General features: G+C 38.4%; 1 protein-coding gene across 3 annotated transcripts in view; it reads right to left on the bottom strand.

The window, feature by feature from the left end:
- The window catches only part of phactr3a (phosphatase and actin regulator 3a), a 69,970-nt gene that overhangs the window by 8,309 nt on the left and 38,042 nt on the right, over nt 1-23,619 (bottom strand). The window contains exons 1-7 of one of the 3 annotated variants that reach the window (XM_061976451.1): nt 17,014-17,120; nt 13,829-13,993; nt 13,441-13,608; nt 11,892-12,113; nt 9,676-9,904; nt 9,170-9,420; nt 6,494-6,647 (exon numbers count right to left, since the gene is read on the bottom strand). In XM_061976451.1, the coding sequence (XP_061832435.1) occupies nt 6,494-6,647; nt 9,170-9,420; nt 9,676-9,904; nt 11,892-12,113; nt 13,441-13,608; nt 13,829-13,993; nt 17,014-17,068 (1,244 nt within the window). In that variant the 5' untranslated portion in view covers nt 17,069-17,120. Of the gene's footprint in view, nt 1-6,493; nt 6,648-9,169; nt 9,421-9,675; nt 9,905-11,891; nt 12,114-13,440; nt 13,609-13,828; nt 13,994-17,013; nt 17,121-23,619 lie in introns of those variants that run through there. The other 2 variants (XM_061976446.1, XM_061976437.2) reach the window with 2 other exon arrangements.

Genomic DNA, 23,619 nt, shown 5'->3' with positions numbered 1-23,619 from the left:
GGGAAAATCCAGAGATTTATGTGATTGTTTCTTCATTCACCGTGAATACACAAGAAAAATTTGCATTTTAACTACAATAACTGATTGTCGGCTATATTTAGCCAGTGTTTCCTTACCAAAAATAATTGTGTGTGTGCCAACACTAGGGGATGAATTCTTGTGTAGCCATTTTTATGGCAATTAACTGTTTTTAATTTAATCTACATTTAAAACACTTCCTTGTGGTCTCGATCAGTGGTTATCAACCTTTTTTCACACAAGTACCACCTCAGAAAACACACTCTACAAGTACCACCATAATGACCAACATTAAAATACAGTTGTGTAGTAGGCCTAAGTATTAATTAAAAACAAGGCAGCGTTTGTATTTAACAAGTATATTTGATATTTTGGCCACTGTAACATTACACACAGTAACACTTTGTTTCAATATTTAATTGATTCTTTGGCGTACCACGAGCTGGAGCCCACATACTAGTAGTGGAACACGTACCACAGTTTGAGAATCCCTGGTCTAGATAATGTTTTGGTGTACATTTTGCATAGATTTGCTCCCCAGTCGCATTTATAACTTACTTTCTGCGTACTGATGTTCGTTTGTGTAGGCGTTCCCAGATTACAAATGAAACCACATCCCAGCACCTATACAAGTATCAGAAAGTATTGTTTACAAATCTACACTGTTTCCCCTCTGTCATCGTCTCTTAGCAAATCCAAAAAGAACTTGGTAGCATTTACTACTTTGTTGGATACAAGACTCATTGTGCTAAATTGGATTGCTGCAGCGCCTCCCTGCCGCACCCGCTGGAGTAGAGTTTTTCTTTATTTCCTTAAATTAAAGAAAATTAGGCTGACATTGAACGGTTGTTCTGTAAAGTTTCAGGAAGTATGGGGTGATTTCCTAAAATATGTAAGAGACTGATTTCAAATGTAACCACAATTAAAAACTAATTGAAAAGTAAATGTAATTGAAAGGTAGATAATTGATGAGCCTTTTGTCTGCTTTTGTGTATCGCTGCACCGGCTTGGGGACATTCAGGAGTGCAGTTGTCTGTGGCTTCATGTCAATATTTACCTGTACTTATTTGACTGATGCATGTTTTTTTTCCTAGTTTATTATTTTTATTTTATTTTAAATATAATTTTTGTGAGTAACTAGTTTGAGGGAGAAAAAAAGAACATTTGATTTGTGTTTACTTGTATTTGTACACTATCAGTTGAATAATGTAAGTCTTTAGGACAGACCATATGAATGGAGGGTTAATGTGAGAAATAAATTAAATGTAGAATAGCCATAGCTAAAAGGGCATTCTGTAATATGTGCTCAGTTTTAACATCAAAGAAAAGAGCATTACACTGAAGAATCACAATACTTAAGTGCTACATAACCTTTACTTTATTATATGGATCTGACATTTGGACAATAACTAAATCAATTGCAAAAAGACTGGAATCATTTGAGATGTGGTGTATATGTAGAATATTAAAAGTATCCTGGAAAGATAGAAAAAACAATGAAGATGTGCTAACAATGGCAAACCAACCTGGAATGCTATTAATCAACATTATAGAAAGGAAAAACATGTTCTTTGAGCACACAATCGGACATAATGTGTTTCAAACTCAATTTTGAGAGGGGAAAATAGAAGGGAAAGGGAAAACAGAAAGACCAAGACGCAGCATGTTATCAGCATGTCTGCGATCTGTACGTGATTTGTATTTATACAGGTATATTGCAGAAAACCCGCACGGACGGCCATCTATAAAATGTGAAAATATTAAGAGAACAGTGGCGTCTTTTAGAAGAGAAAGTCCAACTAGAGCAACAGTGCAAAGCAAGTGTGACATCATGCTCACTTCAGCCTCTTTGGTCAGGGACATTGAGGGCCAGAAGTACCGTAGTCTCTAAACATGAGTACATTCTAAAATAACACCAGAAGAACCCTGCACTCTTTGATCGATACAAAGCTCCTCCTCTCCCAGCTCATAGCTTTACTTAACATCCAGATAACTACAGGTATGTCCACCTAACGGTGACGTTACAACGTAGCTCGACTGCAAAACACAGTTGGCGTAGGCATCCAAAACAGTGCAAGTTTACGCCCAAATGTATGAACCTTTTGATTTGATGCTTTGGCGTTGTTTTACCGAGTATCCAACATTGTAACAATATTTATAAAATCGACAACAATCATCACAGGTCCCATTTAAGTCCTAAGAAGGACCTCAACAATAAAAACAAAGTTGTCATCAAGGCAATGTAAGTAGAGCATATATTACTCTAAATCAGGGGTGTCCAAAGTGCAGCCTAATGGCCTTTTACTGCCTGTAGCTCGCTTTGTTTTTGGCCCGCAACACATTCTACAGCAGGGGTGTCCAAACTTTTTGACTGGGGTGCCGCATTGGACTTAAAGAATTTGGCTGGACTGCATACAGAGTAACGATCGATATATATATATATATATATATATATATATATATATATATATATATATATATATATATATATATATATATATATATATATATATGTTAAAATTATATACAGTCGCGATCAAAAGTGTACATACACTTGTAAAGAACATAATGTCATGGCTGTCTTGAGTTTCCAATAATTTCTACAACTCTTATTTTGTTGTGATAGAGTGAGTGAAGCACTGATGATTTTAGGTTGTCCTGAAGAATTTGGATGTCATCAGCCTTTTTCATTGTCCCATTAACTCTCTGTAAAGCACCAGTTCCACTGGCAGCAAAACAGGCCCAAAGCATAATACTACCACCACCATGCTTGACGGTAGGTTTGGTATTCCTGGGATTAAAGGCCTCAATTTTTGTTTCATCTGACCACAGAACTTTCCTCCAAAAGGTCTTATCTTTTTCCATGTGATGTCAGATGAAACAAAAATTGAGCTGCTTGGCCACAATACCCAGCAATATTTTTGGAGTAGAAATCAAACTAGAATTAAGTTTTTAAAATGGCCTTCCCACAAAGTCCTGACTTATATGTTTGGACAATGCTGAAGAAACAAGTCCATGTCAGAAAACCAACACATTTAGCTGAACTGCACCAATTTTGTCAAGAGGAGTGGTCAAAAATTCCAACCAGAAGCTTGTGGATGGCTACCAAAAGCGCCTTATTGCAGTGAAACTTGCCAAGGGACATGTAACCAAATATTAATATTCCTGTTTGTATACTTTTGACCCAGCAGATTTGGTCACATTTGAATGTTTTTTGTGACCAACTAGTGTATGTAAACTTTTGATTGCGACTGTACATATATATACTGTTTATACATATATATTTTGATGAATGTGTACACATTTCTTTTAACATATAGTAAGTTCGCAATTGTGCTGATGCCCTACAAAAGGTTTTATTTGGCGAAATAATAAGAAATTAATTATCTAAAGGGGGTTGGATTAGATATTACACAACGTTGCTTTGTCAAAGCTAACATGTGGATGTTTTGTTCAGATAGTTTTGCACATAAGCTACATTGTGTTGGGTTTTGTATCTTTAATGTACAACATATATTAAAGAGTTCCCCACATCCTTCAATTTTTCTGTTTGCAGCCCTTGCTGGAAAAAAGCTTTAACACCCCTGGTCTAAATTAACAAACATTTTGAATAAGTTACAAATGTTTTAATTCCCTTCAGAAATGTAAAGGTAGAGGTTTTTTTTTTTTTTAGAATTGAATGTTCTGAAAACATATGTCATCTAGAAGGGTTGTGCTATAGTCAAGGTACATTTCTTATACAGCAGTGCCAGACAATAACAATAATTTCACCGTCTGTACGATCAATAATTCCAAAAATCCTAAACAGTATTGAAGGATAATACAAGCCCTTCCAAACACGCAGCCATGTGCGAGCGCTGTCTGTCAATTGCAGCTATTTTTTAACAGTACTGGTAGTTTATTAAAAGCTAAAACTGCTTTTTATATGCTGTACTATACAGTCTTGTATCATTTTTTCTGGAGCACACAGTCCTGAGCGACGTCAAATTGGGTCTGTACGATCATTTCGCTCCAAAAAAAAGATAGTTAAGTTTCTGTTATGATACTTTTTCATTCCCTGTGTTGCTTGTATGACAGTGCCGCTGTTGGTTGCAGCCAAGTAGTGGACTTCATATTAGACAGTGTTCTTTAATCAACAATCTATTATCCAATTCTAATCAATCAATTAATGATTTATGCTAGTTTTCTTGTAACATGTTAGTTAGTTTTGCTTCTTCCTACTCCTTGACAAGTATGTTGAATTGTGCAAGTGTAGTTATATTATGTTCCCTATTGTTTAGTGTGTTGATAATAAACTCAGCATGCACTACGGTTTCCTTTGAAACCCTTTCAGAAACATAGAATTACGACCTTAAAGAAGATGCCAGAGCTGTGCATCCTCAGGGAGAGATGCTTCATTGATTCTGATGCATTTGTGGGGGATTGGACCCAGCCTGCAAACTACTGCTGTCTGGAATGAGATCATTATGTAACCAAAGCAGCATCTCCCACTGCTGTGCTACAAGTGGAACCTCCATGCCTTTCAACTATCCTATATGCAAGCTGCAGCCTTTACATAAGACTGTGAAAAAGAATATTCCTGTACTAAAATAAAACCCCTTCTCCTCACAGATCTAAGAATAGACGGCAGTTAGTACTGCCAGTCGTCTCCAAGACAAGAAGGCCCATCACGTTTTCCAAGAAGTGCGGGAGACTGCGTTCTCTGACTGTGAGTTATTGCACCTCTGGTTATGTAACACCGTCTGTGATGAGCCCCCTGTTTGATGAGCAGGTGCTAGAGAATCTGGGTCTTAACAATTTGGACGCAGTGTTCGAAAAACACTTTTATTATTACCATCATCCTGCATGCACAAAGGCACTTACTACCGTGACTCAGTGCATCTTGTACAAAGAGGATCCCTAGAGGCACGGTCTGTCTGTACCTGTTGTTGCAGAACAGACCGATCGCTCATTTTCTGAAGGCTGTTTCATGATACAACAGTTTTTACTTGAAACACGAGTCCAGCATTCATAGTGTTCAAAGCAGTAAAAGCTGAACGTTGACCAGCTTGGTACTTAGGAAAGAACAAACTGTTCGGAGGCTGTGGCAACGGCATTTCTCAGTTGTTTCTTTTAAGTATATATTTAATATTTAATACAGAAACATGGTCCAAGTGTGAAGGTATTTGGAATGAATCATATTCCTTAAATCAGGGGTCTTCAACGTCTATCAGGCTAAGTACAACGGATGGGTACCTTTTGCATTTGAATTGATATGGTACCAATTTCCGGTATCTGGGAATGGATAACGGTACCAATTGTTGGTACTTTTGTGTGTGTTCAAATGTGTTAATAACACTGAGCTGTGCTGTCCAGTTGTTATCTTGTTTTTTTACACTTACGTGTCTCTTAAGCAAGTCCTGTACTGTACTCTATTACTGTGTATAGTAGACTTCACATCCAGTTGAATTCCGTGTTAGATGGCAGGAGTGTGCCAGTCTTTTCTTTTGTTGACCCTTACAAAGTGTTTTATACTGTAAGTATTTTATTTATTACACACCAGCTGTTTGATTGCAATGTGCATCTTAGTTGCAGTTTTTTTTGTGAAACATTTTTGGTTTCTTTTTACAAAATTTGGAGGTGCTGAAATTGCCATGTAAAATCGCAAATGCTAATTGGCAGCATGCGTACGGCAAATCCAATGTAATTTAGCATCGAGCTCGCGCATTTTGAAAAGTTGGGCCTCACTGTACTTTTGAGCGCCTTCCTGCTTGTTGTCATGAAAAATTGCAACATTACCTAGAAGGAAGTCTGGCTGAGTCAGCTCTGAGTGTTTAACTACTGGTTTCCCCACCAAGTGCTTGAGCTGGTGTGTAGGCTGCAATCGGGGACTTCGTCAGTGCTTATAAAAGTACCCACCCCTACTAAGGAACACCTAACTGATTTAGAGATGTATTTAAAACGTTCAAATTTAAGCAAAATTATGGGAATGATATTAAAAAAAATATTTAAAAAAAGTCAAATCAACCAAACATTTTATGAACCCCCGGCAGTACTCCTGCAGATCCCCTTGGGGTCCAAGACTTCGTGTTGAACACCTCTGCCCTAAAGTGTTTTTCTGTTTATCATTTCAACAGCCTAGTGGTAATAACTGCTATATCTTTTGCAGTGTTTCGCAAAACAAGTCTATCTTTTCTCCAGAAATCTTACAAAAGAAATAGATCAATAACAAATGTCCACAGCAGACGATGCTAATTCCCATGAGGATACGCTATTGTTTTCCTTATCCAGGAAATGACATGGCCAGTGACATGACCAGTCAAATACTTCAGAGCAATACTGTTGTTCTATGATGCCAATAATAAACATGTACAGAGTAGTCATGTACCATTTAAGTACCATGCCTGCTTTTCATCTAACGTAATTGTTGATATCAGCTCTGGAATTAGCTAACCTGGGCATTTCAAGTAATGCAACACGCAGGAAAGTTGCTTACTTTGCAAGCTTCATCTCAATCTGCTGGCGGATTTCCTGGCGCTCCTGGTCGCTCCTCACAGGGAAGATGTTCCGGTCTTCCAACTCCTGCTTTGTGGGTCTGTTTCGTAGCTTGACTGCCAGTAACTCCTTCCTTAACCTGCGAGGAAGTGTACCTGCAAGAAAAATTTTTTTTTTGCATTAGCACTTTGGAAAAGGCATTTTTATTCCCCTTCATCACAAACCTATGGAATGATTGGATGGAAGCAAGGCATGGTTATGCATTGGGCTCCAGCTATCAATTAGTTTAGTGATCGAGTAATCTATTGATTAGTTTGTTCGCGTAATCAGACAGAATAGAATAGAATAGAAAGTACTTTATTGATCCCTGGGGGAAATTCAGCAACACACTATATATATATAACGATATAACACACTTTATAGCCTCAATCCGTACTTAAGGCAAAAAAGTTGAAATACACATCTTTTTTGCTTTTCATAACCATTATTTTATTTTAATAAATGCAAATAATCAACATTGAAATAGCACTTTTAATGTGTGCAATAACAAAAAATAAAAACTTCTCCACTGTTCAACATCAAACGAATCACAGCACCCGCACACTACCGCTCTCAGGTGTGCTCTATTGCAGAGGCTCTGTGGAAATGATGTCCGCATATATACACTTCCGGCAACCATGTGTGGTCAGAATTTTATATTAATTACACTCATTAAATAACAAAGCAAAGTAATAGAATATAAACAAAGATTTTCTCTAATTTTTTAATAATTGCAACTAGTTATGTGGGTCTCACCTTATTTGTTCGTTTAAAAAATTAATCTGTTCTTGTCAGCTTTTTCAAGTGCATCTCGAAAAATAGTTCTAAATGCCATTACTATAATGACATTTTATATAAAGTCCTCCCTGCAGGTACAAAGTACACAGTGGTTTAGGAGGTAGAGCGAATTGTCCAGAAATTAGGGGTTTGTGGTTCCCTCTATCCCAGTCACTGCTGTTGTACCCTTGGGCAAGACGCTTCTCGCACCATGTCTGCCGTGTCACTCACACTGTTGAATGTGAATGAATGTTTGGTGATGGTAATGTTGCTAAATTGGCAGCCTAGCCCAGGGCAGCTCTGGCTATATAATGTACCTCACCACCGTGATAATTGGAGTGAATAAATATTAAGTTCTGTGAGGCGCTTTGAGTCTGTAAAAAGGGCTCTATATAAATTAAATCCATTATTATTATCACTGTACATCTTAAAGTATTGTGAATTTGTTCAGCACAGTGATTTGGAAAGGCCAAACATTTTTTTAAGTACTTTTGGTTTATTAGACTGTCCCACGACACTAAGAGCCTTAAGGAAAGGCGAAACTCACAACAGTTTTTTGATTACTTCAGCTTCCCTGAAGGCCGAAACATACTCGAGTGCAACATCCACTTTTTTGTGCTTCACTTCCGTGTCGTCAGTGTAGGGCGCCATGACAGAAAAATGTGAACAATGCACAGGGATTGTGGGAAAGGTTTCATGAAAATTTCACAGGAAACAACTACGCGGCAGTGCTCGCAACACTGAAAGCTCTGATGACTACGTACATTTCGCTCGAAGTAGTACTCTGGAGTGCGTGAAAGTGATTTATGTGTCCTAAAACTCTGTTTCCTCTACAGAAGTTGTAGATGAGTTTTAAAAGCGCCTCAAAGTATTCCTTTCACCGCCCGAGTAGATCCTCAGTTGTGGGACTGTTTTGGTTGTCTCTTCAACATTGTGTGATATTCCGGAACAGTACCTCTGGATTGGCAGCTTGGGGTGGTCAACCCCCATTTAAGGAAGGGTAACTGGAGGGTGCGTCCCAACCACAGGGGGATCTTCTTGAGTAAGGGCAAGGCAGGAATGAGAGATCGACCGGCAAATCGGAGCAGCGTCTGCAGTAATGCGGCCCGTGTACCTGACAGCCCTGTTCAAGAGAGCTGAGTTCTCAATTTACCGGTCAATCTACGTTCCTACCCTCACCTGGGGCGGTATAGCTCGGTTGGTAGAGCGGCACAGCCAGCAACTTGAGGGTTGCAGGTTCGATCACTGCTTCCACCATCCTAGTCTCTGCTGTTGTGTCCTTGGGCAAGACACTTTACCCACCTGCTCCCAGTGCCACCTACACTGGTTTAAATGTAACTTAGATATTGGGTTTCACTATGTATAGCGCTTTGAGTCACTAGAGAAAAGCGCTATATAAATATAATTAACTTCACACTTCACCAATGGTCACAAGTTTTGGGTAGTGACTAAAAGCGTAAGATCGCGGTTACAAGCAGTCAAAATTAGTATGGTCTCTAGGGTGGTTGGTCTCATCCTTAAAAATAGGGTGAGGAGCTCTGTCATCCGGAAGGAGCTACAGAGAAGCCTTTTGAGGTGGATCAGGCATCTTATCCGGATAGTTCCTAGACGCCTCCCTGGTGAGATGTTACAGGAATGCCCAGCCAGCAACATGGGCCCCTGGGTATACCTAGGTCATGCTGGAGGGATTATATCTTGCTTCTTGGGAACCCTTCCCTGTCCCGTGGGAAAATGCCTTGGCCTCCCTATTGAGACAACTGCTGTCCTCTACCCAGACCCAGATAAGCGGAATAAAATGGATGGATGGTTCATTTATGTGTCTTCTAATAGTGTTTTAGTTGGAATGAGGTGCTTGACCCACCAGAGATGACAGAGTCGTTCCATCCGTCCAGGTCGTTGGGGAGGCCCGAGGTGTTAGAGAAGCACTGGTCCAGCCGCACGTTCTCCTTGTTCTCTTCAGCCTCCTTCTTGGGCCAGTCGGACCCACCGCCGCCTAAGCAAAATCCCACCAGAGAGGACGTGTGTTGGTTGTCTGAGCTGGAGGACCGTGAGAGGCGGCCATTAGAGCACCAAAGCCGCGGGGGTGAGCCCTGCTCACACCCTTCATGCACACTGCAAGTACACAAAAACACAGATACATAATTATTTTATTGCTTACTGCAATAACATTTAATTTACTATAACAAATCAACAATACAATAACTAACTATACTATTTATCTTTCGACATTAACAAACATGTAATTATGCACTTTATTTAAGTACATTCCTACATGTTCATGTATTCCGAACATGTGTTGTAAAACTAACCCCGCCTGTGCCTGTGTTGAGTCTGATCCATTTTTCAACAGAGTGAGTGCATACTCACCTTTCCTGCCTGTTCTTGGTGGCAAACGCTCTCTGCAGTTCCTCCATAATACAGCTAGGGGGCATAGGTGGGTGCATCATATTGCCGAGGTGTGGTGACCCTGAGGAGTTGGCCAGGGGCCCTCTAATGATCTGAGTGATGGGTGCCAGGTTCTCTGAGGCCCTAGGTGAAGGCTCCTTGGGGTGGTAGGAATTGGTATGGTGAACAGGGAGAGACACGGGGCCTGAATCTAAAAAACAATAACAGAATTTTTTTTTTCACCTTCACAGTTAATATCTTTTCAGGCGACTTGTGTGTGTGAGTGGCACGAAGAAAAGCTCTAACTCACTTGTGGAGAAGTCGTTTGTGTAAATCTCTAGATACTGAATGTACAAACCCCGTTTCCATACGAGTTGGGAAATTGTGTTAGATGTAAATATAAACGGAATACAATGATTTGCAGATCCTTTTCAACCCATATTCAATTGAATGCACTACAAAGACAAGATATTTGATGTTCAAACTCATAAACTTAAATTTTTTTTTTTTGCAAATAATAATTAACTTAGAATTTCATGGCTGCAACACGTGCCAAAGTAGTTGGGAAAGGGCATGTTCACCACTGTGTTACATAGCCTTTCCTTTTAACAACACTCAGTAAACGTTTGGGAACTGAGGAGACACATTTTTTAAGCTTCTCAAGTGGAATTATTTCCCATTCTTGCTTGATGTACAGCTTAAGTTGTTCAACAGTCCGGGGGTCTCCGTTGTGGTATTTTAGGCTTCATAATGCGCCACACATTTTCAATGGGAGACAGGTCTGGACTACAGGCAGGCCAGTCAAGTACCCGCACTCTTTTACTATGAAGCCACGTTGATGTAACACGTGGCTTGACATTGTCTTGCTGAAATAAGCAGGGGCGTCCATGATAACGTTGCTTGGATGGCAACATATGTTGCTCCAAAACCTGTATGTACCTTTCAGCATTAATGGCGCCTTCACAGATGTGTAAGTTACCCATGTCTTGGGCACTAATACACGCCCATACCATCACAGATGCTGGCTTTTCAACTTTGCGCCTATAACAATCCGGATGGTTCTTTTCCTCTTTGGTCCGGAGGACACGACGTCCACAGTTTCCAAAAACAATTTGAAATGTGGACTCGTCAGACCACAGAACACTTTTACACTTTGTATCAGTCCATCTTAGATGAGCTTAGGCCCAGCGAAGCCGACGGCGTTTCTGGGTGTTGTTGATAAACGGTTTTCGCCTTGCATAGGAGAGTTTTAACTTGCACTTACAGATGTAGCGACCAACTGTAGTTACTGACAGTGGGTTTCTAAAGTGTTCCTGAGCCCATGTGGTGATATCCTTTACACACTGATGTCGCTTGTTGATGCAGTACAGCCTGAGGGATCGAAGGTCACGGGCTTAGCTGCTTACGTGCAGTGATTTCTCCAGATTCTCTGAACCCTTTGATGATATTACGGACCGTAGATGGTGAAATCCCTAAATTCCTTGCAATAGCTGGTTGAGAAATGTTTTTCTTAAACTGTTCAACAATTTGCTCACGCATTTGTTGACAAAGTGGTGACCCTCGCCTCATCCTTGTTTGTGAATGACTGAGCATTTCATGGAATCTACTTTTATACCCAATCATGGCACCCACCTGTTCCCAATTTGCCTGTTCACCTGTGGGATGTTCCAAATAAGTGTTTGATGAGCATTCCTCAACTTTATCAGTATTTATTGCCACCTTTCCCAACTTCTTTGTAACGTGTTGCTGGCATCAAATTCTAAAGTTAATGATTATTTGCAAAAAAAAAAAAAGTGTCAGTTTGAACATCAAATATGTAGTCTTTGTAGCATATTCAACTGAATATGGGTTGAAAATGATTTGCAAATCATTGTATTCCGTTTATATTTACATCTAACACAATTTCCCAACTCATATGGAAACGGGGTTTGTAACATGACCTGTCTTTTTCAGACTTTTTTTCAAAAGAAGGTCTTGTATTCTTGTCAAAACTCGTATCACATGAAACAGAAAAGGGCCTTCCTTATTCTGTTCCCAGAAAGATGGAAGCATTGGAATTGTCTAATATTTTTCAATGTTGTGGTTGGCATGTTGGCTACACAGTCAGGAGTTTGAAGCTCCGTGTGGAGTTGGCGTGTTCTCTGCGGGTACACTGGCTTCCTCACACATTACAAAAACAAAAACATTTTCCAACTCACCATCTCCTGTAGTCAGCGTTGGCAAAGGTTTCGGAGGTACTTGTGGCGGGGAAATTCCTGCAGGAATCTCCTCTTCTGGTCTTTCTTCCGTACGCTCTCCAACATCATGAAGCCTGTCGGGTAACTCCCCAGCCGAGGGCCCCTCCTGGTCTCCATCCTCATCTCGTAATGATACGTTTATATTTTCCTCCAGCCGTTCAGAGTCCTGGAGGGCGGCAGCTACTATAGATAATGAGGATAGTGGAAGAAGGGCAGCAAGAGTTACAGCATATGTGGTATAGATATAAATATATATTTATAAATAAATAAACATATATATATATATATATATATATATATATATATATATATATATATATATATATATATATATATAATGTTTTGCACACAAGTCACCTCTTTGCTGTACAGACAGCTGTATGTTGCTGCCCTCTCCTGGCAATTATAATTCAACAATTAAAAAAGAAAGTTGTTTTTTTTACCTAGTTATTGTTCTGCAATACAGACATACCTTGCAACAAGGCACTTTAAAGTTTCACTTTCAGTTTTACTGTAACTGATTTATTGGATAGGGGCTTTTTTTTTTTTTACTTTTTCTTGCCTAAATTAAGCATTTTCAAGCATAAAAGAGCCTTAATGAACCAAGAATGTCAATACTACAGTAATATTGGCCATGAGATGTTATGGTCTGAATTGGGTGTTGTTGGTCTGGAACCTTCGATGCAGAGGCAGCAGGTAAAAAACAGTTTATTTGGGAAAACAATTAAAAAAAAATAGTCCAGCAAGGAAATGCACAAACGGTAACCAGAATCAAGAAGCATTTGGGAAGATATGCAAAAGTATCCACCTGATTGACTATCAGGGACAACTGTGTCGTCTAATTGCCAATCAGTAAACCAGTGAGTAAAGCAGCAACTGGACCCGAGGGAAGGTGAGACAGAAAATAATGCAAAATACAGGAAATGAATAAAGTTAGAACTTTCATGTGTGGTCATGACCAATAAGAAAGAAACAAAACAATGGGCGCCTTTCAGTATCGTGGCCCCTGATTGGCTCAGCCTCAGACAGCATCCAGCCCCACTTTTACAAGTGTAAAGGTGACTAACTTGTGTTATTTTACGTTTAGAGAGCTCTCATAATCTTCAAAACTATTTGGAATGTTTTTATGCTCTAGCTATGAACATGTTTGATTATAATATTACAAATAATTCCTACTTGCGGAAATTAATTTACAGCGTTCAGGCCCAGAACCGATTAACAGCAATGAATGAGGGTGTACTATCTAACAATACCAGCCTTCAAGTTATCTTTTATGTATTTCTTTAGCTCAGTTTCCGCAACATAACATACTCTTCTATTGATTAATGTAACATTGCAAATTGATTTTTCCTTATCTGATGATCTTACAGGTCTATGTGTGTTCATGTGAATTAGAACTCCTTGATAACATTTTATTTAGTTTGTGCTGTATTATTGTGTAACTTTGAGTCCATGTTTGAAGTAAACATGCCAAATCAATTATCGGTTCTATAAAGGAATGTTCTTATACCTGGAGTGGGATGTTCCTCTTCTGGACCAAGGTACTCCACACTGCTGACTGTGAGGTTGGAGTTTAGGGATCCCCCAAAGCCGCCAAGCAGGAGTGTTCCATCTGAGCAGCAACCCTGGCTGGGAGAGTTTGGGTCATGGTACAAAAGGCCGCTGGATAATGCTACATCTGTTGATGGAAGAGAAATGCATATAGTGTTGAATAAAAGCAAATGTTATACAAAACAATAAATACAAATAACACATGTACTGTATTAAAACTGGGATTTTAATCTAGTCTACCTCTCTCTTTTTAAACAGTTACAATAAACCCGGGAGATAATCAATTCACTTCCAGTGAGTATTGCATCTTTGATTATTGAGTAACTCTGCTTTATTGTTTTTTTTACCTGTGGAGCTCTGTTTAAGTTTATCATTTTTCTTTTTCCTCCATTTCCACGGCTTGAAGAGGCGGCCCAACGTGGCCAGCTTGCTGTTGCGCCTGATGGGGGGAGTGTGGACCCCAGTTACCAAGCAGCCAGCTCTTAGCACTCTCTGCTGGTCCAGTACATCTACTACAGGGAGAGAGAAGAACAGGTGTGTGGAAAGAATGGGTGAGTGTCACAGAAAAAACGTTTTGCTTTTTCCTCCCCCTAAAACACTTAGATTTTAAGACTGGTGGTGAAAAGGAGGATGTCTATAAATGGAACAATATTAGTAGACGTACCTTACTGCGACAGTTATGGTAGACTTTATTGAAATATTAAATGTAACTAAAATATACGAATATGCTTAATAGTTATATATGAAATAAAACCACATAGTCATATATGAAATAAAACCAAACACATTTAAAATATAATATACTGATGCATAGAGTATTTTGTATATTAGGGCTGTAAAAATAAGTTAACACCTGAACTCAAATTATTGCATTTATCATATACTGTATATATATATATATAGATGTATACATGCAGATTAAGCACAATTTATTTTCACTGTACGTGTTTGTTTCCCTCAATCAAGTAAGAGCTTTAAATGTAAATTTGTGCTGTAAAATGCTACATACTTTATTTAAATCAGAGATAAAAACATTTTTAAAGTGCAGTTACGTCTTATGGCCATCAGTTGCCATCTTTCAAAATTATTTATTTATATATATATATATATATATATATATGCATGCATGCTTTGGAGCCCCTGCTTCGATAGAAAATAATGTTTGACTTGGTGCCCTAAAATATGAGCCCGTATTAATCATGTATGAACGCAGATTATTCACAGTTTATTTTGACCGTACATGCTCCTTTACCTTAACCGTGGAAGGTTACCTGAAATTCGGGATGGGTTGTTACACGGTCAGTGATCAATCAGGTCAATAATACGTCAGTGCAAAGATGAGTGAGGGAACTACGACTGTTGTGCTGGCTGACACATTTGGCTTTAAAATACACCCTGACTGGACTTTAGATAAAACTCTTACTAAGGTCTGAGCAAATAAATGGCATACATTCGAGTAAAACATTTAAAACATATTCATGTGCGTGACTTTTATTTGCGTCTTGGCACTCAATGGCATTAAAACCAAAAAATATAAAACAGGTTTATAATGTAAAACATTGTTTATAGTCATATATATACATACATATATATATATATATATGTATATATATATATATATATATATATATATATATATATATATATATATATATAAACATTTCTAACTGAAAAATACTATGACAGTCAAAAGAAATCTCCCAGCGTACAATGGGATGAATACAAAAAGAATGCATTCAAAATAAGTACAAGCAAATACAATGTAGATGATTGCTATTTATTTCCAATGTTTCCTTTAACCTTGCATTGTTCTATTTTGCTGCAATTCCTTTTGTGCGACAAGAATTCTTCTCTCACTTCCAACACAACTTGGAACTGAATGAAGGAAGAGTGTGTGACGCATAGCAGAGCAAGCATGCATGGTAATACAGAACCATGTGTGCAACCAGTAAATGTAAAATATAATGTACAGTATCTCCATATATATGTATGTATACTATATATACTATAATGTAATATAATAATATAATGAAGAAAAAAATCATACTGGGAGTAATAACTACCATCTGGAGGCTGATATCATTGTTCAAATATTCAACTAAGAAGGGAGGATTTGTGATGGGGGTGGGGTGGTGAGAGGAAGGGGTGTGGAGTACAGTGGTGGAGGATGGGTGGGTGTGGAGGGTACAGCTGGTTCCTTGTCAAGCCATTTTTGGCATCTTCACATTGCTGGCACATAGGCAGGAAGGTGTGGGGTGATTGTCAGGTCAGAGGAGGGAAAGTGGGAGCAGGACGACGAGGAAGATGAAAGGTGAGTTCGACAGGTAACCTACAAAGGGTCAAAGGGCATACGCAAAGTGTCACTCAGTCATCATCAATATATCCCAGGATGCAGTGTGGCGCCGCAAGCTGAATCCAGGTCAAGCTTGAAGGAAAATGCACCCAGACGCGCAAAGAGCAAAAAAAAAAAAATAGATAAGGAGGAGCAGGAGGGTAGGTGGGGGAGAGGCGCTGTACTGTACGTGTGTGTGTGTGCATATGTGTTGAAAAAGGAGAGGAGGTGGGGTCAGGCCCACAGCTGTTGCCATGGCGACCACATCCAGATGCTGCCACAGCAGTAGGCGCTGGCGGGATTGAACGAGTCAGCTTAGAAGGAGGGGAGGGGAGCCCCCATCTCACACACACAGATAGATAGGCACATCTTAAGTTAGCAGCCGTGCACCCTGTGCATTGTGGGAAAAGGGAGGTGGGCGGGGAGAGAAGCCACATGGAGGACGGGATACATGCTCCCTTTGAAGGGGGGAAGCAGGTGGGAGGGAGGTAGGGATGGATGGGGGGTTCTGCAAAGAAGGGGGTTCCAGTAGGAAGAAGCGAAAAGAGGAAGTGAGAGAGGGTGGAGGCTGTTGCTATACGGAAGAGCTTGCCGGAGAATGTGGGCTCATCCAATCACGGCACAGCTCTTCATAATGCATAACAAGTCCTTCTTTCATAGATACCGGGCCGGGGGTGGTGAGGGGTGCTTGTTGACAGAAAATGACAGGAGAACACCAGAATTATAGGAAATAACATGCAAGCACATGATCAGTTCTTTTTCTGCCCATTCTTCATTAAAGCGTGAATGGACTGCATGTGGCCATGATATACTATAATTAATATGCTTGATCAAGTCTGTGTATCAGTAATCTGCTTGCTATTCTAATCAGGTGGCAAAAATTACCTCCAAATGGAAGATAGGCCTATAAAACATAATACCCAAACACATTACGCTTGCGAATGATACTATACACAAATAAAATGAATAATAATAATAATGAGATTAGTTAAATCAAATGGTCTATATGGTAATGAGGCTTTGGCAAGAAAGATAGCACACAGGATGCTGGAGTGTGCCACCAGCTTTGTCGGCACCTTTGACATCATTGCTGTGTGTAAATGTGACAATGCAGCAGGAATCTACCAGCCACCGTAGCACAGAGTAGACTTAGTCAACAAGCCTTACTAAATATCACAAATATGAGCATGCGATACATACAGTAGGTGACACGACTGTACCGATACTGATTCTGTGGTTGGGGCATGGATGTCATTTGGGACTCGGGGAGCACTGGGGGTAGATGTCTCCGGCACTTTTTCAGAAAGCTGTTTTCGTCTCCTGCAACGTCCAAAAGTAAAGTGACACGATTGAATGGAGAACAAGTCAAACACCTGCGCCAGGTGGAAAAAAAAAAACTCATTGATTGGCTTTTTAGGGCTACCTTCTTGTCAACATGACAACGATTGACATTACACAGCAGCTGACCAAACAGCAACCAGATGCAAATTAAGAGCGAGTTGCCTCCACAAAACAATATGAATCACCAACAAGTGAGACAAAAAATATATATATTCAACTTTTGTTCCAACAGACAGTTCGATTCCCAGCCAGAACATACAAAGTAAACATTAAATTAAATCATAATGCAAACTTGAAAAAACTGTGTACATAATTTTTTTCATTGTAAACTTTGTAATTTCATCTGAAAAATAAATTATTGAAAAACTTGTTTCCCATTCATATTACTCCAAAACATGCATCTAATCAACCGTACATTTACCTGAATTCTTTTGGGGGCCACATTTACAGAAAGCTAAGGACCAGGGGGCGGACTTCTCCCTTCACTATTAGTAGTATTTGATTGTGATCTTTTTATTTTGTCAGGGTTACAGAATCGCTCTGCTGTTTTTAATGACCTGCTAAAAAGATAGTTGAAGATCAGCTCTATGACATCACTCTAGGGTTTTTATAGATCTGCTATAAAAATGTTTTTACCTGAACTCGTGGGCCACCAGTTGAGTTGCACAAGTGAGGAAAAAGAGAGGACCTAAAATATAACCTTGAGGGACACTACTAGTATAAACAAAGACGTTGAACAAATTACTATAGACGGAATCTAAAGTAAACAAGCTACAGCAACACCTTAGTTACATAAATCACATTACGAAAAATAAAAGGATAGACAAAAAGAAAAGGACCTAAAGGGGTGCCTTGAGGAACACCTAAGTATTGTACATCATAAGTTTTTCCCGAGTGTTTTTGTGAGCATGTTTTTTGAAAAGGTTAAAATGTCAATGTCACTTCTGAAATTAAAATTTGGTCCATGGGTTGGGGTAACAATTCCATTGTGAGTAAACAAAAAAAGCTAAGTTACGTCTCTGTCACATATCTGAGGCATTGAATCTCATCTTTACCCAAGGAGCAAAAAGAGATTACATTTTGAAAGTACTTTTTATCAAACAAACCTACTAGAATGCAATTAAACCAATGCATAGGGGTGGACCTTAGCTCTGTGTTACAATGTTTCATGCTCTAATAATTTACTTAAAAACCTAATTTTGAACTTAAAATACAAGACTCGTTTGAGAATTACGTACCGGTAGTTACAGCGCACGGCAAACATTATAGGATACAGTGAGTGCAAGGTGCCTCACTCGCAGCAAATATGAGGAAGAAAAAAAAAAACGTTTGTCAACTTGTTGCACTTCATTATGTCTCCCAAGCATTGGAAGCTTTTCTGGTTCTGATTAGTTGAAAGTGAAGTGTTTATGTCCAGTCAGGAGTTCCGGTGGTGGGGATGATAAAGCAGCAAGTTTCCTAATGCATTGGCTGACATTATAAAAGGAACAAAGGTAAGGAATTATTCTGTACTTTTTGTATTAGGCCTACTGTTTCATTTATTATTGTATTTATTTTTGTTTTTGTTACTTATTGTAATTACAGTCATAATTTGAGGTGTTGTAAATAACAAAGAAATGGTCAAATGTTAAGGAACTCAAGCATATGACACTAACACAAAATATGACCTGTTTTCATGTGATACACTTCTGGCCTGATGTACTGAAGGTTTCCTTCTGATAAAACACGTGCAAACTTGATAGCAAACGCAAAGCTAATCTACTAAACTAGTGCACAGATGATTGTCTTTTAAATTATCAAAATAGAGAGAAGAATCCATTTATGGTGTCTGTCTTCATATATGGATTATTAGAAGACCCACAATTTGAGAGGATGAAATGCAAATATAGTATATAATAATATAGCGCTCGCAGTGTGATTTATCAAGACTGAAACTGTTCTGCGGCCACTGTTTTGCGAAATGTGCGCGTAAACTGGCAGTCACACACAAATGGCTGTGAGAAATAAGGCGATCATGCTGCAAAGACATAAGATTGAGAGAATGTTCCTTCTGTGTGCGTGTCAACATGTGTACTGTCAAAAATAAAAATAGACATATCATATTCAGCAATATGCATTTATTGCAAATTCAATTGCTGCTATTTGGTATCTGCGGTTTTTGTTTTTTAATGGTGTTGGTTTTTCCACGGAGAAAAAAATATTACAATATGAAAAAGAATGGTATTCTATATAAAAAAAATGTTATGCAATACAACACTTTAGTTTCCTTCCCAGAGTGCACCTTCAGAGTGCTAAAAAAAGTTTTTGTTCTTTAGATATTCAATATTCAAAAGTAGTCTAGAAAAGTAATACATATTGCATTTGTGTGCTGCATGTCAATAACATGAAGAAACACCACAGATTGGATCATATGATGCCATAAAAGTGGAGGGAATGTGATGGTTGATATACATGCACAATCCTCATTATGCTTTTTTTTATTGTACATTTAAAACACTTCCTTGTGGTCTACATAACATGTAATGATGGTTCTTTGGTCCAAATGTTGCATAGGTTAATTGGCAACACTAAATTGGCCCTAGTGTGTGAATGTGAGTGTGAATGTTGTCTGTCTATCTGTGTTGGCCCTGCGATGAGGTGGCGACTTGTCCAGGGTGTACCCCGCCTTCCGCCCGAATGCAGCTGAGATAGGCTCCAGCACCCCGGTGACCCCAAAAGAGACAAGCGGTAGAAAATGGATAGATGGATGGTTATTATAAATGTGCTCGTTACTACATTACATATATACTTACATCATTTATATATATACTTACATCATTTATATAAAACCCTGATGGAGGTGTTTGGATGTTTTTTTAGGGGCTCTATAGGCAGAATAGAACGGCTCCCATGGGCTCCATTGCAAGCAACTTTTGATCGCATTTATTTACTATTCAAAATGCATTTTTTTTAAATCCATCTGTCGTCATGTCTTTCATATTGATTGTGAACGATAGGAAAAATTCCAAAAAAAGTGCAGTTCCCCTTTAAGTAACAAGTAAAGCCAATTAAGGCTTATTACCAAAATCTCCAACTGAAATTTACTTTTTTTTTAGGAAACTTGAAGTCACGTTGAAGACATAAATACTGTAAGGGCAGATGAGCAGCTATGGACTCCTGACCATTATCTCTGTAGTCCCCACTCTGCTCTAACGTGTCCTTGAGAGGACCACCGCCTTCCTTACCCACTCAAGAACTCCTTTGCTTTGCCCCCCTGGCTTTACAACTGTGCTGCCATCTGTCCGTGGCCTTGCTGCCCTCAGGGGCCCGGTTGCACAAAATGACTAGCAGGAAGACAGTGAAGAGCAGACGGGATGGCAGCTACGCGAAAAGAAAACAGTTAGTTTGCTCAAGAAAAGACTGCGATATGCGATCGTGGTTGCCTAGCTGGAGTGATTCATAAACGGAAAAGCTGAGATGATAACGAGTGTCTTCTCAAAATGACACAAATGAAGCTTTGGTGAGATAAAAAAATGAGCATGAGAACATTGCTCGTTTCTTTTAGGGTTAATTTTGCTACTTCCATGATTGACCATGCAAGTGAATGACCACAGTTTCATTAGGAAACTTGTTTATTTACACCATCACCGAAAAAGAGCCAAATGTTGGATTTGATATAAAATAAATTTAATCAGGGATGTAACCATATGAGATTTTTAATATGACAGTTATCGTGATCAATATTAAATTTAATATCACAGTTATCGTGATCAATATTAAATTTAATATCACAGTTATCGTGATCAATATTATCGCATTTGTCATTATTATCATGGTGTTGTTGAAGGTGCTCATAGACACAGTGAAATCTTTTCACCAAATTATTTTGTTTTGAATAATTAGACATACTGATGGAAAACACACATTTTGCATGTTTTGTTTCTTATGCTTCACTGATAGTGTTTTAGTCTTTAGTATTGTATCTGTTTTAATGGATAAACTGTTATTGTTTAAAATATTGGTTTGTACTGTAGCACTTTAAGATTAACTGAAATGAAAAGTGTGCACCAAATAACATTTATTATTATTATTATTTGTATTATTATTATTGTCCTCTCTGTTCAGCGGTCCTTGAACGCACCGCAGAAACACCTCCGCCTCATTTTCTTCCAAGTATAGAACGATCACTCGAGTAAGAGAGCCCAGCTTGTATCTTAATTGCTCAGACAGCAGTGTGTTTACATAAGGTTAGATTGGGGTATGTCGTTTCTTTAATGGGGAAAGACGTTAATGTCACTTGTTTTCATGTTAGCATTTAAGCTAGCGAGCTGGCGCCATTCAGTCTAAGTTTTTTAAAGTGCTGTTATCAACCACAGTTTTTAAATTATTTTAATTCAAAAGGTTAATACTAATCGTCGGGAGTTACCTTCATTATACATCCCCAAAAGTAATACTTCATAAATGATACACTTTTTCCAATACAAACACAAACTAGATGGGTGTGATTGAGCAAATTAACATGTATTTGAAAATGTTGCTAAAATATATGATTGTCCTACAAATTTTTGTGGAAATTGTCCAATATTTCGTGATGTAAACAGAATTCATACAGAGTCAATCATGCAGTATTTAACTCTGACAGTTAGTAAGTAGTAATATATATATATATATATATATATATATATATATATATATATATATATATATATATATATATATATATATATATATATATATGTGTATATATATATATATGTGTATATATATATATATGTGTATATATATATATATATATATATATATATATATATATATATATATATATGTGTATATGTATATGTATATAGCACCTTTCACAGATAAAAGCCACAAAGTGCTTCACAACACAGTGCAAATTTTAGAAATGACACTCAATATAAAAAGCCAACATAAATATAGTTAGCGACCCAATCTAGCCAGAGCCTGTTCAGGGCTCCTAACCCTGAGTTTTTGGAAAGGCTGCTCCAGATCATTTTCAGCGCAAAGCGTGTAACTCCACTGCAATGTGTGGACCGCTGGCATCGGGAGCGAGAAATGAAGTCACTGAGGCCAGCAGCCAATAGGAATTGCCCGAGGCCCTTGTTAGCTACCATATGTTAGTTATGAGAATGAGGACTCTAATGAGTGAGATTCTCTCTTTTTTTTTTTTTTTACATTTTGTTATTGCATTTTTGACATATACAGTCCAGAAATTCAATTAAACACATGTCAAATGTTCTGTTTTCCCCCCAAACAAGTAAACCACAGAAGTATATGTAAAAAAAGAAAAAAAAAAGAATAAATAGAAATAACAAACCAGGAAAAAAACACGCTTTAGTCAAATAAGTACAGGAAAATATTGACATAACGCCACATACAACTGCACTTCTGAATGTCCCCAACACAGTGAAGCACAAAAGCAAACAAAAGGCTCATCAATTATCTACTTTTCAATCAGGGTTAAATTTGAGATCATGAGTGAGATCCTCTTTGAAGCAGCCAAAAGAAAGAAACGTATAGTGCAGTGGCCTTCAATAAACGTCCCACAGGCCACATCCGGTCCGCCAAAGCCTCTTGTTCGGCTTACCAAACATCACGCAAATAATGAAACCATTTAGTTTCACTAGAGAAATGCTCATCTATGCAGTCCTTCCTCCGCTCTGCATGTGGCAACGACAAGGCATATGCGTCATAATGAAAGCAGCCATAGAAGAAGATGACGAGATGAATAAAATTGGAGCTCCACTATAAGATTTGGCACAACCTGTTAGGTGGTGGTTTGCATCATTACTCTAACCCTGTACGCATTAAAAGTGTTAATTGCGTCATGCATTTACTCTGTAATCAAATACAAGGTGTCACAAAAGACAAAGTATACGGATTTGGAGGACACCTCCACAAACCCGGAAAGTATGCATTCAACACGGCCATGAAAGGCAAAGTGTAGAAGTGTGCAGAACAACTTCACAAGCACGCAGCCCAGCCTTTGAAAACTAACCCTACTGACAACTGTCAACAACTCAAAGATTAGTGTTTCCCACAGATTGACAATTTATTTGTGGCGGCAGGGGCGTGGTCAGGGCACTGTCCTTATAATGTCATCATATAATTTACATAATTGGCCATGACGCATATGTTTAAAAAAAAAAATGTTATTTATATATTTAAAGACAAGTCTTTAGTAGTTATTAGTATTAACATATCAATTTGCTGTATTTTTCAATTGTTGTCTATTTTATTACTACAATGTAACGAAGGTTGCACTTTATACACCCCTGGTTTATTCACATTATTATCCTGCCCTCCCTGAATGTAGCAATTTAGTTTGACGGATAGGTAAACAGTCGTTTAAATCAGAGATAAAAAAAACTTTCAACTTGAGTTTGTTTCTTTATAGTCGCCATACTAATGTTGCTGTGGCGTTAAGCACCCAAAGGAAAGAACATTTATACACAGATTAAGTCGAAG

This window comes from Nerophis lumbriciformis, linkage group LG01 (assembly GCF_033978685.3).
Source record: "Nerophis lumbriciformis linkage group LG01, RoL_Nlum_v2.1, whole genome shotgun sequence".
Classification (NCBI taxonomy): Eukaryota; Metazoa; Chordata; class Actinopteri; order Syngnathiformes; family Syngnathidae; genus Nerophis; species Nerophis lumbriciformis.
The sequence above is the reverse complement of the archived record's forward strand: the minus strand, read 5'-3'. Positions and strand labels throughout refer to the sequence as shown.